Here is a 16,540-nt window from a genome sequence, read left to right as displayed (position 1 = left end):
TTAAAAACGGTCAGAGTTAGAAATATGCAGGCCTTCAAAGTTCATGTAGGGTAACAGATTACACGCACTACTATCGTTGGAGTTATGCAAAGAGTCTTCGTACGAGAATAGTGTCTGATCTTTAACACCTGTCGTGTTATTAGTGTTACTGACTTCCATCTTAAAACAGGTACTGTAACTAGCGGCACCTCTGCCTTCATTACACACAGAATCATATTCACCTGCTGAGTTCAACAAGTACATCCTCCAATACCACACCAAAACGTAAGTTCCTGAGTCAGTATCATCAGGTACGTCGAAATAACCGATACACGGAACCCCTGAATCCATACGTGTGTAGCCATTACTAACGCTTATCTGATCATTACCACCACATCTTCCATCATCGAATGGTAGTACTTTTCCGTCTATGAGAGTAGAGTTGTCGATTTGCAATGTAGAATTAATACGATAAGAACTAGAACCAGACCAATAAACTCCGTGGTAGGTGTTCTGACCCAGTTCGTCTATGCTTACATGACCGTTCGACAAATACCCATAGTACACACGCATGCCGGGTTCCACTTTCAAAACGTTCTGTCCTCTCGAGTATTCTGACTCTAGTCTACCTCCATCACATACATCCACGCCTAGAACTTCATCATCATGAACAATCCTATGAGTATAAACGGAATCTATGTCGGTTCCTCCGTACCGTCCAGGGTATCCCTCTCCATAACCATTACAAACATTCATAACAGAAGAAGTAGACTGCATGAAACTTCCGTATTCTTCTGATAATTTCGTGTAATTGAGATCCAGGCAATCAATCCAGGTATGTGCGTTAGAAAATAAAGCCACCGATGACGAAATGAGAAACGATAGCAGGCGTTGATACATTGTCGTCTCTGAGTTATATTTAATACCAGTTCTTAAGCTTCACTCGGATAACACAAGTGCGAAATCTTTCTCTTAAAGAAATATAAATACTCTACTGAGTTCAGAAACAGAAAAGCCGCCACTGAACCTGATAAAATAGTTGAGCCGATTTCGCGCTCGCGCAAATCATAGTCATTACGAAGAGGCAGTGGCAGGAGCAAACCATAACAAGTAAAGGACCTTATTGAAAAGTTAATTTCATAAGGCTTCGTCGGCAAGCCCCCTAATTTTAGAGAGTTTATATATCATAGTACGATCCTGTACTCATAATATCCAGTGTTCTAAGAGCAGAGGTACGGGGAGTATATAACGTTAGTAAGCGCATTGTAAATACGAAGAAGCAGGAGCAAAAAAAAACTCCGCGTGATAGTCCATAACCAACATGATAAGAGCGCATACCGAACTCGATGTTAGGGCCGAAGTAATGACCGTACGGTACATTAACGTATTTTCGTTCATACTGAGTGTATTTTGGTGCCTAGATATAAACGGCGAGGGTGCATGTATCAACAACACCAGTAGTACACCAAGTGTTCATAAAATAGCTATCATAAACAAATCTTTCTTTCGTCATTCGCTGGATTTCATCGAAACCTACAAGAAAATGCGTCATTTCTGGAACCAGTACAAATCAAAAACTGAAGACAATCTGATCGTAAGAAAACGTATGTTAGACGACATCGCTGCGTATTACAGTGAATTCTCGGAGTGTATGAAAATAGCATCTTATATCAGCGCTAACGACGCAGAGAATCCGTATTCCGATAGTTTGACAATAGACAGAAACTCTCAGTACAGGAAGTGCGTGGGGAGTAAAGTGTCAATCGACGAAGTCATCGACAAGGCATATGAAGCTTACGAAAGTGACAAATATGACATCGTCGACGAAGTCGATGACGAGAACATGGTCGACGAGATGGAAAGCGATACCTTATCTCAGACAGAATTAGAAGTTTTATTCAGTATCGCTAACTCTAACGTGGTCAACGAAGGCGAATACCTCCGTGTTATACGAGCAAGAGTACTTATTTTGTTGGTTTCTGTGTTCGAGTACGTTGTAGACACAGAAGCTCTCCTCTTACTAGATATAGTAAGCAAAGCTAAGGATCTTGTCCGTAGTATTATGAGTTTCAAATTCGAAACTTAAATTCCGTGTCTAGTCTAACCATCAATAATAATTCAACATGCCTTTTTAAAAAATGGGGAGCAAATAATCGATCAACATTGACGATGGACGCTGAGTTCCAAGAACTCTTAGGATTTAATGAGGAGGAAGACTTCCTCGCAGATTCCGCCACACTGGAGAAGCATCTTCCCGGATGGAATGATAAGGTAAAGGCTCCTAAGTTAGTTACTACTAACCTTCCTAACAGACAGTTTATGAAGGCGACAGCTTCATTGTTTCTCATGGGAGGTGACTTAAGCGATGACAACATCGCGTACGAAGAAACGTTGAATGTAGATAACAGGAACCTAGCTTCTAATTACAAGTCATTCGCAGTGCCTCGATTCTACGACAACATTTATGACGCACCTGTATTAACCACTGCTTGCAGAGACTCGAAAAACAAGAACTACTATTTGTTCGTGGAACATAATGGAAAGTCCGGAAACAGCAAGACGTGGGATCGTTGTATGTCGAAGTTACGCAAAGACCAGTGGATAAGAAACGATAATAACATCCACAAGACCATATGCGAAATCTGGATTAGCGTTAGGAATGAGATAGATAGAGTACAACCGCTTCAATTCTACAACTTCCTTGCTTTCAAAGCATGTACAGAGGCTGTTAATAACGGTTCTGTGTATCATCAAGAACAGTTCACTAAACTAGAGAGCGGCGCTTTCCGACCTACTTTATTTGCGTTAATGTGCGATAACGCTTTAGTGGAGATGCGAGTTTTCATGCCATTCGATCAAGTAGCCAAGTACGATACCGAGATAGGAAAAGTTCGGAAGTCCTGGAAGGGATTCATAGCTTCTGAGTATACTACCATCAGTACTAACGCTATCAATATTATGTCTCTCGTACACGGCGTTAGGTTCAGGCTAGTGACGGACGAATTAGTATCGAAGACTACGTCTCCCTGAAGGTAGTTAAGAGAAGTTATGGTGGCAAGAGAGACTGGAAGATATGCTTCTGTGGCGTTGTCGTAGAAACCGACAAAGACTATATAGATTCCATTCTAGATAAGAGACTGAAGCAAAAAGGATGGGACGCGCCCTCGGTATGGGTATTCCGAAAGTTAAGAGTTTGCGTTATCTCTATAGCAGCAGGATGCCTTATGAGGCCATAAAGCGTTAAGGATACCAAGAAACTACATTATGACCAGCTCTGGCTCGATAATGTCATGTTTCGCGATAGGGAAGTTATCAGAAAGTTGGGTAGTAAGTACGTTAAGAGTTCGTTCCATGAAAAATGCAGAACACTGGCTAAGTTGGTAAGCTTCTCAGAGTCATCAGTCGCCGTGAGAATTCTACTAGGAACTTCAATGATATGTCAAGAAATAGCTAAACTTTTCGCTTCTAACGCTTCTTGCATGCGGCCTGTTTGCGAGTATCACCCGATTATAAGAACAAAGCTTATGTCACAAATAATGGATAGGAAAGAGGACGTTCAGAATATGACCATTCCAGAAGCTCCATTGGTTACAATGTTCGTGAATAACAAATTCACTTACGCTGATGCGTTAGTGTTTTCTTCGAAGGTCAGTGATGAAAAGATATTCACAAGAGAAGGATATGTCTTTCACCCTATCAAAAAAGGTGTAGAAGTAGCTATGGGAGAAAAGATAAGTCCAGAGACCCATAGATGGTGTAGAATCGCAGGCACGACCACAAAAATAGTAGAATCCATCAACTCTAATAAGAACAGATCACTTACGCTTCTAGTAAAGTCGGATGTATCGCGAGTGGGTGATAAGTTCTCCTTATGGACAAAAGTTCACGAACTCGGTAATCGTTGACAGGAGGTATAACGTTATGGGTTACGATGCGGACCTAGACATAACAATAGATCCTCACGTTCAGTTTCCGATGACTTCATTAGTCAACAGAGAAACTAAGGAGCAACTCCATGAAGCTTTCAGAGCTATGGAAATAGTAGGTCGTGATGTAGTGAATTTTACACCGAAGGACCATAAATATGAAAGAGAGAGTCGGTTGCCTAAGAGAGAATTTTCGTGTTACGTCAAGGTACCAGGTTACGAAACATCGTCTGGAAAGGTTATACATGTCCTTCTTTGTTTCTTCCCTGTAGAACTCAGAAGATGGGAGTCTGTGCTGAATCAAATAGATCCCTCCAGAACCAGAAGGTTGGGCGGAAGCTGTCTCGACTGCAAATCAGAAAAATCAGCACTCGAGAATGAGTATGGAACACTGACTAGGAACGGAGATAGGGATATACTCAGTAGCGAAATGGACACAGAAGAAGAACGTAAAAGCGATAGTAGTGATTCTGACGCGGAACACGAGGACATCAAAACTTGGACACATATAGATGAGGAAAACGGAAACAAGCAATTCCTGGTCAATAAGAAATACGTCATTCTATACCGCGCTCTGATGAGTTGGCGGGCTAAAGACTTCATGAAAATGAAAGAATATGCCGACGAGAAAGGGATTGTACTCACTAAGTGCTACTACGGAATATGCCAGTATTATCCTCTAGCACACCTTGTTGAGAACAAGCAACAATTAGTCTCCGAACCTGTGACAGAAGGGCGACCGCCTAACAGAAAGATGGGAAGTGGTCCTAAAGATGGCGAGATGTCAATCATTACGCAAGCATCAGTAAGAAGTTTTGAGATGATACGACAACATTGCGTGGAATCAGGAATGGTGGTCGTATCGAAGTGTCCCAAATGCAGGCTTTTGACGGTGATGTGCATTTGTAAGGTCAAGCCTAAGGACTATATACTGATGAATTTGCGTGCAGACTTCGTAAGGTGGATGCTTCAGGATTTTCCCTTCACTGTAGCGTCACAGAATGCTACCAATGAGATGTCGAACAGTACAGGCGATGAAGACACAGATTCTCACTCATCCAAGCACCCAACTAACAGATCCTTAGAAGAGTATATCGAGAAGACGAAGTTCAGCAACTGTACTCCAGACTCCCTAGCACATGCAATTGAGTTCTATACATAAACGCACATCACTGAAGTTTTAAAATTTCTACACTCGTTCCTCGAATCCCTATCAATGACCGTTTGAGACGCTTGCACATAGGTATGACCTGCAGGCTTCACAGATCAATATGCGATCAAGGAGCTTATATACTTCAATACAACGACCGATCGAGGACTTCGAGTAGAGAATCTTATCTATTTCGTAACAGTATTGCTTACAATTGCTACATAGAGTACTAAAAGAAGAAAAGCGTTCGCGTAAACCTTCTATAATCGAGGTATGCTCCGATGATTAAAACGTATCGTAGACGTATTCCCTCTTTCGTACTTTAAAACGCCCGTGTTCTTCTAACGACTTCAGGAAAGCGTTTCGTACTTCCTCGTGAAACTCTCTGTCCTTAATATGTCTAACGTATTCGTGTGGTATGTGCCTGTAACATCGAGGACATAAGTCTACCTCTTTGTATTTTTTCAATAACGTTCTTTGCCTACAACACGAGCATACGTTAGGCATCGTGATCAGATCTTGCAATTTGAGCAAGAAGTTTTTGTAGCTACCAAAGTATTCACCTAGCAAAATGTACGTATCATTATTACACTTGTTGCAATGATAGAGGACAGAGATATAATTACAGGATTTAGCTATAGGAGATCTGAATGAGTTGAGGGCGATCACTACGAGTTCGTTTTCAGAATCTACATCCTCCAAGTGTTCTTGATAAGACGCTCTACCGAAAGAGTGTTGGTGCTTGAGACAGCGTATAGTAATGAAGCTTTCGTCATTGAGTTCAAGACCTACTATCTCACGTGGCGTTTCTAGAGGAAAAACATGTTCTTTGACAGACTCTATGGAGCTTCTTCCGCTTATCATAGAGAATTTAGTCGAACACAGTTTTCTTCGGTCAGGGCTCTCTAGTAGGCAAGAGATTGGTGTAAGTGTGTCGTTGCTGGAGAAGCTCGTCATAAGGACCCTCGAGGAACAGGACGCACGGCCTTCGTGATGAGTGTTCATATTGAACCTATGGAAATCAATTGATTTACGAAATGACATCACAATCTCTTGTATCAAGTATGAGACCTCGTAGAGTACACTTCGAGGAATTCGAAGAGAAAAACTCTGCTGAACCCAGTAACGATGAACTGGACCCTATACACATCAGACGTAGTATGGAAAGCATCCCGCTGAAGACAAGCATTTTATTTAGAGCTATTATGTTCGATAAAGGATTCGGTTGTGGTACTGACGTAGAACTTCTATATCTGACCACTGTTTGCGAACCAATCGACTCGCATCTAACGCTGGGTGTTAAGAACCTCTTTGCTGCATTGAATATGGACGAAGTATCAGAGATGATAAGTCAGGGTTCACTTTCGTTAAGCAGCTCGTCTATGTATCATCTCGTTAACACGGAAGATCTTCTAACTAAGGAGGACATCCTCGTAGAGGTGCTGTTGACCGATATCAACCGGATTTTTAGTAGGATCTGTGATGCTCTCCGAAAACAGGCTATCAAAGTATGGAGGATATATAAGAGAACCGTTCTTAAGAAAGACGGAGTGCCTAGGAGCAAACCTGTATTCTTCGATGTGTTCTATCAGACTCAAATTAATGCGGACGTAAAAAATGTAAAAATAAGGTTTTTAGACAAGAGATTTGCGTTCATCAATGGTTTCGATCGCTGTCGAATGAAGCCATGCTGCGAGACATTCTTTACTAGGGGGAAATTAGTGTCACGCGACCCCGTGAATTTCGTTTCATGTATCTTCAGTGAAGTTGACACGCTATGATAAACAGTATTAAAACGTCTCTACGTAGATTCGAGTTCATTCAATTGAACTGCGTTCATGTCGTCTATCTTTTTTTCGTATAGGAATATATTAATGCAAATACAATGGAGGAACTAGTAAGGAGATGTACTGTAGTGAAACGTGCTGAATTCTGGAGCACCAGTCAAACTGCGCGTTACTATATACGCATACCCCAGTTGGACAATATTTGCGGCATTTCTGACTTTAACAACGAGCTGTCGCTGTTTCCTTCAGTAGGAATAGTTCTGGACCAGTCTTTCTCGTCGTTTCCCAAAGTCACGTCGAGCTCCTGTAACGAAGTAATAACTACGATTAAACTGAGAAGAATAGCGGAAGTCGTGCATAAAAAAGCGTATGGCAGAGAGCTTAACATCCAACTTCTCCGCGTAGCATTCAGTGAGGAAAGAAGTATACCACACATGTACTCCCATTTCAAAGACTACAGTGAAATGTATAACAGGGGAGAAGAATACGGACTCTTGTTCGCCCACATTATCTACAATATAGTACTTTCCTTTCGTCCTCTTATGACTTCTTCTACCTCCACTACACGATAAAGCTATTGGGGTTGATTGGAGAACTGCCTAAGGAGTACCTGCTACCCTACAAGAGTGTTATTCTAGTAGTGCTACTGCCTACGTCCGTTACTCTGGGAGTACTCTCGAATCTCGAAGAATTGTCACAGTTCTTATATAATACTAAGGCCACCAAGACAAGGTCCGTGAATTCTTTTGTAAGTACGGACGACATAAAAACATTCATGAAAGGGGTGATAGACTCTGAACTATTCGAGTGTATATCGGAAGAAATGGAAAACCATATAAAGGCTACCAAGTCTTATTTCAAAGTTATGTGCACTTCACGCGATACAAACGAGTCCGTCAAAAATCGTGGCCCACATGATACTAGACTCTTGCTAAACACTCAATCGATGACACACCGTATGTTAAACATCGAAGAAACTCGGTCTGTTACAGAAATGATTACAAAGTACGCGGAACGACTCCTGAATAGCAACATAGACGATTGCACCAAGATGTTGGCATTGGAGATACGCAAAGCGTACTGTAGAGGACTTCCGATATTTCTTTGCGACCGTAGTGGAGGCTTGTTAAGCTATATACTCAGTATGAGTTCGAAGATGCTCAGGTACGTTCTCGAGGACCCTTACATTCCAATAGAAACGACTATATTATTTAATCTCCTAAATGACCGTCGTTACATAACGCTTAGAGAAATCGGAGTTGTAGTATCGAACTTGTCGTCGAGCCGCTTGCTGCCGCGGAGTTTAAGAGCTAAGATTGGCATGCATTCGCAGAAACTCGATCTAGTACGTTTACTGACGAGTCTATTGTACTACAATCCTGAGAATGCATTGGATATTTTAGTCTTATTTGCTGATGTGGATAAATCAATTACTTACGGTACAATAGATGGGACGTTATTGAGTCTCTGCTGCAATACGGTTTCGAGGGAAATGCGTTTCTACCCAAGTACATAGGTTTACGCGACCGCGATCCTAGCTACGACTTCGTTACCTATATGGACAAAATAAGCATACGTTATCCTTGGGGCGATTCTATGGAGAAGGGAGTAAGTGACGAAAGTGTAGAAGATCCCTCGCGTACACTTGTGAATTATGATGATCCTAACGATTTTGGCTCTGCTGAATCTCAGTTCAGGAAGCGTTACGAACGCGATAACTGCTGTGATTTCTTTCCTGAGTATCACGCGTTGGTTCGTAAATACGGACGTGGTAAAAAGAATCTTACTACCAGGTCTTCAGACCTAATCGTAATCAAGTGAGAACTTCCGATTCATGGTATGCATTTTCAACAAGAAAAAAAAAAGAAGCGTTAGCGCTCAAAGCGGAAAGTTTTAAAACTGAACACATGTAAACGTTCAAGGCCCTTATCACAGTCCTTCATAGAAACTCTCATCGAGGACGTTATTAATTGCATACTTTGCATCATCGGAGAACCCAGGAGTGGATTCAAGAAGGTGTCTTAGCTTAACCCTCAAATTCATAATAGGAGGTGGTGAAGTGTTACAGTTAGTAGTGGAGATACGAAATGATTGGAATCCGATAGTCTCTGTCTCATTATGGATGTTCTCAACATGTTGGGTATCACCTCCTACCAGAACAGGCCTTGAATCAACGGGGCAGTTAGGAGAAGTGAAAAGTTTGATATCTAAACAATCTTTTGAGGGCCCACACGCAAGTGAAGCTAGTTTCTGGTTAGTGTTCTTGAGATTATGACAAGATAGGTCATCAGTAAGTCCGAAAACATCGGATTCACCAGCATATGACGACTTGCTAAACATGGCTACTAGAGTGGACCAGTCATTGGCTGAAACAGCACCTACGTAGAGTCCCGTAGCGTAGAGAGTAGAAAGAAGAATGTTGAAGTTCATTTTGTATTATTTTAAAGTATATGTCTTAGTTCTAATTACTGTGAAATATCGACATTTACAAGACCATTTTAAAGATGCTTGTACGAGGACATACGATCACAGAGTCTTGTAGAATAAAGAATGACGAGAAGTGAGGGTGTGATTGTAAACTTCCAGAGAGGTACCATAGCGAATGGTAGGGTTATAGTTGACGTACGCATTCATACCACGAGTGAAGGTTAGATGTGAAGTGTCTACTTTGAATTCGGTTAGAGCGAATATGATCTCAGGTACCGAATTTATGTCTACTATTCCACTTTCTTTGTCGAAGCTTTCGACGACGGACACCCTAAAACGCGCGTCACCCATCGGTGACCAATTGTATTGTTTGCAGAGTTGTAGAGCATTATTATTGCCTACCAGACATCCATGATCGTAGTAAGGCACGTTGAATGAACCTGTGCTAGATTCTTTACATACTGCCCATAGTTCGGTTAACTCATACATATTCTCTCTTGCATTGATTATAGGCGGTCTAAAGCCCGACTTCATAGTGTTATTATACAACTTACTCATTATGTTGTCGAATAATGGAGTAATCACTGCTATGGCGACGTTCCTTCGAAAGTACAAGCCTTCACTCACGTTAATGTTCCTGGTAGCTTCGCATGAGGAAGAGTGCATATCTCTTCTTGGTTTCAGTAACCAAAAGTCTTTGATCCCTATAGTTCCGTCTTCACTACCTGACCATAGATATTCAGTAGCCATAATATTGGATGGTACGACATTTACGTTACCTTGAAAGAACGTGCATTTCTCGGTTACGTCACTCGGAAACTTCAGGTAAGTCGACATGGTAATCTTGTCAATGAAATCTTTCTCACGTCGTATCAGTTTTAAAGAACACCAATACTTATACACTACGTTCAGAGCTTCGTAACTAACGGTTGTGGCGGAGTCTCAGGGTACGCGGTTGATGAGTAGTTAGCTTCGATATCCGACTCATCTCTGGCATTATTACATCCTCTGAACCCAGCTGCATCGCTGGCGCAGGTAATGCCCATGAACACAACTAGAGCTACGACTGAAATTAACATGATAGTTATAATTACTCTCATAAAAGTGTACTCTCCATTGGAACTTCCGTCCGCTGAAGTTAGAGCTCTTTCTTTGTTTGCATCATTGACCAGATAAAAGCTATTCGACGCAGTAGAAGTAATCGTTTCGGAATTAAGCTCGATTCTGTTCATTGCTTCTAGAGCCCGTAATTATTGATACAGATGAAACTCTTTTATATCGCAAACAATCAAGCGCGCGTTGGCCCAGCGATGTTCGTTCAATACGTTACATAGTAGTATCGTGGTTCAACAAGTTTGTAAATGATAAATCGCGATTTAACTGGTCCTGTACCATAAAGGCGAAAGTTTAACAGGAGTCCATGTCATCGAAAAATGTTGTACTAGCTAATTGCGGCAGTCGAACTATCATTCCAGGAGAAGTCGATAGCTTTTACATTTTAGTCGATGGTTATAAAATACTCAAAATAAGCAACTGTACTGAATGTTTCGACATTAGCTTACGGCCCGGTAATGAAGTCGTTATAATGACTCATAGGTACGTCAGGCTAGACCCCCTATTTACCAAGGTTACAGCTAATCTTTCTATGGTTATTAGAACAGGCGATAAGTTTTCTGCTTTCACTCAAGACGAATGTGACTACGGTCCTAGTCATTGCACACGTATTATAGAGCCTTGTTGTATGATTCCTACGTCCGTCACATACTACAACAGAATACGTGAAACTTTTGACGTGAAAGTGGGATTGTCGATGGTACTGATCAGGACTGTAGACTAGTGACAGCGGAATGGAATCGAATACAGTTTTAAACAGCAGTCTGTACTTGCGACGGATTAAACATTTGCATTCCATTCCTAGTTAGAATCAGTGCTACCGAACCCCCCTTCTCCACGCTCGGTTTCGTCGAGATCTTCCACTACTACGACAGGGCCTTGGAAGATCTTTCAAATTATAAGTTGAGCGAATCTGTCTCCCTCGTTAATGACGAAGTCTTCTTCGGTGTCGTTCTTGACCATGACGTCTACGTATCCTCTGTAATCTTCATCGATAAAGCCCAGCTTCACTTCGATACCTTTGGATGTATGGCCAGATCGTCCACCAAGAAGTCCTACGTGTCCTTCGGGAATTCCCATCCTGCATTTAGTAGGTACCCGTTTTAGCTGTCCTGCTTTGATACAAGTGGTCTCCGCACACTTGATATCGTTTCCAGCAGCCCCTTTGGTTTTCCTAGTAGGAATGAATGTTGTGTCGGGCTGAACTCTGAACGTGTTCATTGAAGCGAAGGTTCTTGTTATCCCGAGTCTAAATGAATAAGCGAATCTTTTGTTATGCACTCATAAATTTTCAGTTCGTAACGTAACGCTTCAGCTCCTAGGCTTACTTCAGTCACGATTACGCGGAATTTTTGCCTGCTGTTTGCTCCTTCGTATTTATTGGGTGGTTACCCTTACCCCAAAACTTGATATTACGTTATTTAACACACATTAATCACGTGTATATTGCTTGGTCTATCTACATAAAAACTATCTAAAATTAGGTGGCTTGCCGACGAAGCCTTATGAAATTAACTTTTCAATAAGGTCATCAATTTGGGTTGAATGCTCCTGCCCCTGCCGTTGCTCCTTCGTAATACATAATACTTTTGCTAAGCGCAGGGCGAATACGCTGGTGAAATCGAATGCTCGTCCGTAGCCATAGTTTTTAAAACTCCACGAGTTTCATGTGCTTGCGCTTATGGACAATGCCTTGTAATCAATTACTCAAGTTAATCATTATGTCGGACACTGATATATGTTTTTGCGGGTATGTAGAGGGAGAAGAACCAAAACTTTGAAGACTGGGCTTAGATGAAGCATTCGACCTCAAGAAATGCACGTGTAGAGACAAGGTTGAGAAGTTTCCGAGTATTCTTGACAAGTACGACAAGCTCGATATGGTATCCTCCTCTGTTATCACAACTTCTTTTCGCCCTCATGATAGTACATCTTTCTCACTGGATTTCTCTGGTAGGAGTTTCACAAAAGAAGTCGAATTCGTTCTAGGCCCTAGTTTCGGCAGACCGAAGAATATCGGTAGTATGATTGCAGTAGACGAGATGCATCAGATGAAATGGCCTGTTGTTGTACGTTGTTCTGATAACCGTGTTTCAGAAGCTAGCCTGCGCTTGAGAGATGTAGAGGAAAGTTCTGTAAACGTTCTGGTGGAAAAGACCCGTGTGTTCCCTGACAGTAACCTTCAGAAGTCAGAAGAATATGCTCTGACAGAATCCGAAATTCTGCAGTTTTCTAAGACTAAGAATAATGTTCCAGCAGGTAACGTATTCTTCGTTTGGAAGTACGGGACAGCATCGCTTAATTGCGCGATTCCTGCCGCCGGAGTTGACGTTAGATTTTGTGATCTATGCTGCCCTTGTGCGTCCGGCACAAGAATTTTTCTTCACTCAACTACAACGTGGGGGCTTTACTTCGGACCGTTCTGGAGAAGGTGACGCTTTGTTTTACTATCTCTTCAGCACTACAGGGCAGGGCAGACTGAATGGGAAAGGTTGCCGCGCTGCAATTAACATGAATTTTGTAAGTTGCGGTAACCAACTTTCTGCTCGGACTTACAGACACGTCGCGATCGCATTCATGGAGAAGAACATTACATCAACAAGATCGAATCAGGACAGTTTGATTTTCAAGCCGCTCATGCACCGGCAACGGCTTCGACGTTGTATAGCCGTTCTACCACGGATCCGTATTTTATGTCGCGCGATGATATGGCCGAATTTGTTTCTTGTTCCCACCAGTGGCATAACCTTCTCGGACCTGGTAACTCGACCAGTACCAATTGTTACGCCCCAAGTGACCAATCCGAGATAATGCCAAGGAGGAAAAGTTCGCCGACGTCACCCGTGCAGCAAGTTTCAAGATTCAATCAACCTGCTCCGCACGGACGCCCAATAACAGTTGTCGTACCAACGTTCAGCTTTTTTTACTATTGGCGAAGCTATAAGCAGCTTACTTCCGGAACACTTTGGGTCAGCTCGGATTTTGCTCCGATCATTTCTTCGTGACCAGACTGCTTCGTTTCGGTCAAGAGAGCAGTGTGTTGCAACGACACTGGTTTTGCAGAGCGTCTCTAATTTACTCGTTGTACTCCCTACAAATGGTGGGAAGTCCTTGCTGTTTTATTTGGCCGCATTTTCGGATTCTACGCGTGTTGTCATTGTTGTGGTGCCTTTGGTAGCACTTTTATTGGACTCGCTTCGGAAGACAGAACAATTGGGAATCGAGTGCTCTGAGTATCAACACGATACGAGTCCTTTCACAGCGCTACCGTCTATTTTGTTCGTCCGAGTAACGTACTTGGAGCATCAAAATTTCCGGACGTTCCTACTGTCGCTACAGGAGCAGGACAAACTAGGCAGAATATTTTTTGACGAGGCTCACTTGGCTATCGATTACCGCAGGTGCATGTCATTCGTCTATGTGTTATCGTCCATTTCGGTCCAGAAGACACTACTGACGGCAACTCTTCCCTCCACTTGGGAAAATGACCTCATGACAATTTTTGGCTTCCCTTTCGTCACTGTGAGAACGCCGACAGTCCGAGCGTCAATACGTTACGAAGTGGTGGAATTGTTATCGAATACAGATATGATGAAGGCATGTCTATCATTGATGAAACTTCCTATGGCACATCCTGACAAAGGCATTGTCTTTGCGTTGACAAAGCCGAAGGTCGAAGAAATTGCAGACTATTTAGAGCGCCATACGTCCAACGTGGTCGCCCGGTATCATAGTGGAATGACTTTCGATGAGCGCAAGAATAATTTGTCATTGTGGAAGTCCCCTAACTGCTCATATATTGTTGCGACGTGTGGATTGGGTCAGGGTGTGGATTACCCGAACGTTCGAACCGTACTACATTTTGGACTAGCCCACAGCTTGACCGATTACGCGCAGGAGACAGGTCGGTCGGGGCGTGATGGTAAGCCAGCAAAATGTGTCACCATATACCGTGAAACATACTTCCAGCGCTTTTCGAAGCATTTGACAGTGGGGTCATCGAGCAATAAGGGTGAATATCAAGCCCTAGTACGCTACGGGCATTCCTTTTAGATAAAATCCGCTGCAGGAGGCAACGACTACAAGAGGCAATGGACGGTTCGGGTTTTCCGTGCACGGTTGACGATGTCAACGAGTTGTGCGATGTCTGCTCTAGAGCTATGGGAGATGATCAAAATAAGGCCCCAATCGCACCAGCGTCACGAAGCATTCGGTTACAGTGTGCAGAAGCTAACACCAGAGTCCTCAACGACGAAAGAGTCTACATGCTGTTGCAGGAAATGATTTTGAACGATGAATCGACACATTGCGTGGTATGTTGGGTTTCTAACCCAGCAAAATTCATTTATCACCTCCCAGAGGCATGCCCACATCAAGCAGCCTACTGTTTGAAGTGCCTTGGTGCCCATCCTGTACACGAGTGTGAGAATCATTTAATTTTTGGGTCTCGCTATCCGTCGTGCTTTTTCTGTGGCGTTCCAATACACCACGCGCATTGGAAAAACGATCTTCATTTTGGCAGTAAGCCGGGATCTTCCTGCAACTCTCGACTGCGCGGGAGGATGATCCCAGGTGCATGGAGATTTTACGACGTTTGTCGAACTCGCGCATCATCCCGTGGAGGAATAGAAGGTGAAATTGCCCTCTTGACAAGACAGGAATTTGCACAGTGGCTTGTGAAAGTACCCACCAGTAGCTCGTTTACCAACTTGTGCATTTTGTGGGCATACATACGAGCTCTCTTCTCCGGTTAATGAGCTGCAACTACTCGTCCCACAACTGTAGCTTAGCCACGAGAAGACCGTGCCATTGATTTACCTCACACCCAGTTTTTAGATAACGAGAGCATATGCTTTCTAGTCCATATTTTCATTCGACAGATCCAAATGGGGTCACTAACTGCATTCAGCGATGCCATCTGTTCCGCCAGCACGGCGGGCGCCGTTGGCTCTAGCCTGAACAGTGTCAATGCTATATTAGAAAAAGGAGCGTGATCGATTTAGATTGCGCTGCAAGCTGCTCGTCCGTGTGAGCGCAAAGTTATCAAAGCTAACGGCTCCAAAGCATCTACGATAAGCATACGAAGGGTGGTCGTAGCAAATTATTCGACGTCGCCGGTACCACCACCATCACGCTTTGAGGCGCCAACGCGACCTGCGGTAGTTTGTAGGCACTGCATACATGCAGTAGAACGGCCAACACCGCCGAGAACGGCGGCTATCGGCAGACTGCCGCTGCCAGTATCGACCCTCAGGTCTACCAGTTCACAGCAGTCAGCTCCGCTCACCGCGTCGCTTGCTCGGGTGTAGAATGTATCCATCTATGTTGCTGCTGGCCCCCACCAGGTCGCTGCTGGCGGCCACCATGTCGCCACCGCAAAGCGTTATGCAGACATACTGTACCATAGACCTCCAACATTGCTTAGAGAGGGGGGGGATTAAGTTTGCCGACTCTGCGCTTGACATGCGGCGCGCCTCCAAGGACGCGCGCCTTTGTACGGCCGAGCTGCGGTTACGCGGCGTGATGATCGGTACCTACGCGCGCTCGCTCCGCCGACGAAGATGCGCCTGGTGTGTCGAAACTCGCTTCTCGGGGCAGCCGCCTTACATGTAAATACAGCGTCTTACACGCCATTAAAAATGATTAGATATGACGAGTAAAATATTGTAGAGGACCAATAAGAATAGTTTGATATCAACATATTTTAAATAATTTGTACGGTACTACAAAAATATCAGCTTTAGGGTTTAGTCGCTATCAGTTATTAGAGAACCTCAGACGCCGAGCCTAGATTAAAAAATCAACCAAAATAAGCTAATTTGGGCACGAAGGACCCTGGATAAATGATATTGGGGTCGTGAACACCTAAAATAAGCCGGCCCAAGGACCCTAAAGGACCCTGGGATGAACGTTCATCCGGGTCGTAATATATATAGGACCCTGGGATGAACGTTCATCCGGGTCGTAATATATAGTCCTAAACCCTAAACCCTAGACCTTTTTTCACAAACCTTAAACTTTCACATTACTTTTCACTTCTTTTTTTCCTCTTTTACTAACCATTACACAATATATTTACTTACACCTATTTTTTTCTTTCCTTTTTCTTTAAACCTTTTATCTACCTCCCTTTTTACATCCCATTTACTTTCATTCAT

General features: G+C 43.1%; 6 protein-coding genes across 6 annotated transcripts; 3 read left to right on the top strand and 3 right to left on the bottom strand.

Annotated features, from left to right (window-relative positions):
- Positions 1–879, bottom strand: PHYSODRAFT_317058 (hypothetical protein; the record flags this gene model as incomplete). The annotated part of the gene is made up of 2 exons (XM_009533498.1): positions 1–128; positions 222–879. The coding sequence occupies 2 exons, from the start codon at positions 877–879 to the stop codon at positions 1–3; spliced, it is 786 nt and encodes a 261-aa protein (XP_009531793.1).
- Positions 880–1,522: 643 nt separating this feature from the next.
- Positions 1,523–5,067, top strand: PHYSODRAFT_303518 (hypothetical protein; the record flags this gene model as incomplete). Its single annotated transcript, XM_009533497.1, has 6 exons — positions 1,523–2,008; positions 2,038–2,960; positions 2,987–3,146; positions 3,252–3,306; positions 3,430–3,626; positions 3,862–5,067. 6 exons carry the CDS (start codon positions 1,523–1,525, stop codon positions 5,065–5,067), a joined length of 3,027 nt encoding a protein of 1,008 aa, XP_009531792.1.
- A 2,209-nt stretch (positions 5,068–7,276) lies between these two features.
- PHYSODRAFT_303516 (hypothetical protein) lies at positions 7,277–8,663 on the top strand (the record flags this gene model as incomplete). Its single annotated transcript, XM_009533496.1, has 5 exons — positions 7,277–7,308; positions 7,365–7,590; positions 7,651–7,798; positions 7,835–8,006; positions 8,291–8,663. The coding sequence occupies 5 exons, from the start codon at positions 7,277–7,279 to the stop codon at positions 8,661–8,663; spliced, it is 951 nt and encodes a 316-aa protein (XP_009531791.1).
- Positions 8,664–8,771: 108 nt separating this feature from the next.
- Positions 8,772–9,272, bottom strand: PHYSODRAFT_303515 (hypothetical protein; the record flags this gene model as incomplete). The annotated part of the gene is made up of 1 exon (XM_009533495.1): positions 8,772–9,272. One exon carries the CDS (start codon positions 9,270–9,272, stop codon positions 8,772–8,774), a length of 501 nt encoding a protein of 166 aa, XP_009531790.1.
- A 2,001-nt stretch (positions 9,273–11,273) lies between these two features.
- PHYSODRAFT_511442 (hypothetical protein) lies at positions 11,274–11,603 on the bottom strand (the record flags this gene model as incomplete). Its single annotated transcript, XM_009533494.1, has 1 exon — positions 11,274–11,603. The coding sequence occupies one exon, from the start codon at positions 11,601–11,603 to the stop codon at positions 11,274–11,276; it is 330 nt and encodes a 109-aa protein (XP_009531789.1).
- A 2,424-nt stretch (positions 11,604–14,027) lies between these two features.
- Positions 14,028–14,333, top strand: PHYSODRAFT_434588 (hypothetical protein; the record flags this gene model as incomplete). Its single annotated transcript, XM_009533493.1, has 1 exon — positions 14,028–14,333. A coding segment is annotated over one exon (306 nt), but the record flags the coding sequence as incomplete, so codon positions are not given.
- Positions 14,334–16,540: the final 2,207 nt, after the last annotated feature.

This window comes from Phytophthora sojae (assembly GCF_000149755.1).
Source record: "Phytophthora sojae unplaced genomic scaffold PHYSOscaffold_6, whole genome shotgun sequence".
NCBI classification, from domain to species: Eukaryota; Oomycota; class Peronosporomycetes; order Peronosporales; family Peronosporaceae; genus Phytophthora; species Phytophthora sojae.
Note: the sequence above shows the minus strand (reverse complement) of the source record. Positions and strands in the feature narration are given on the sequence as shown.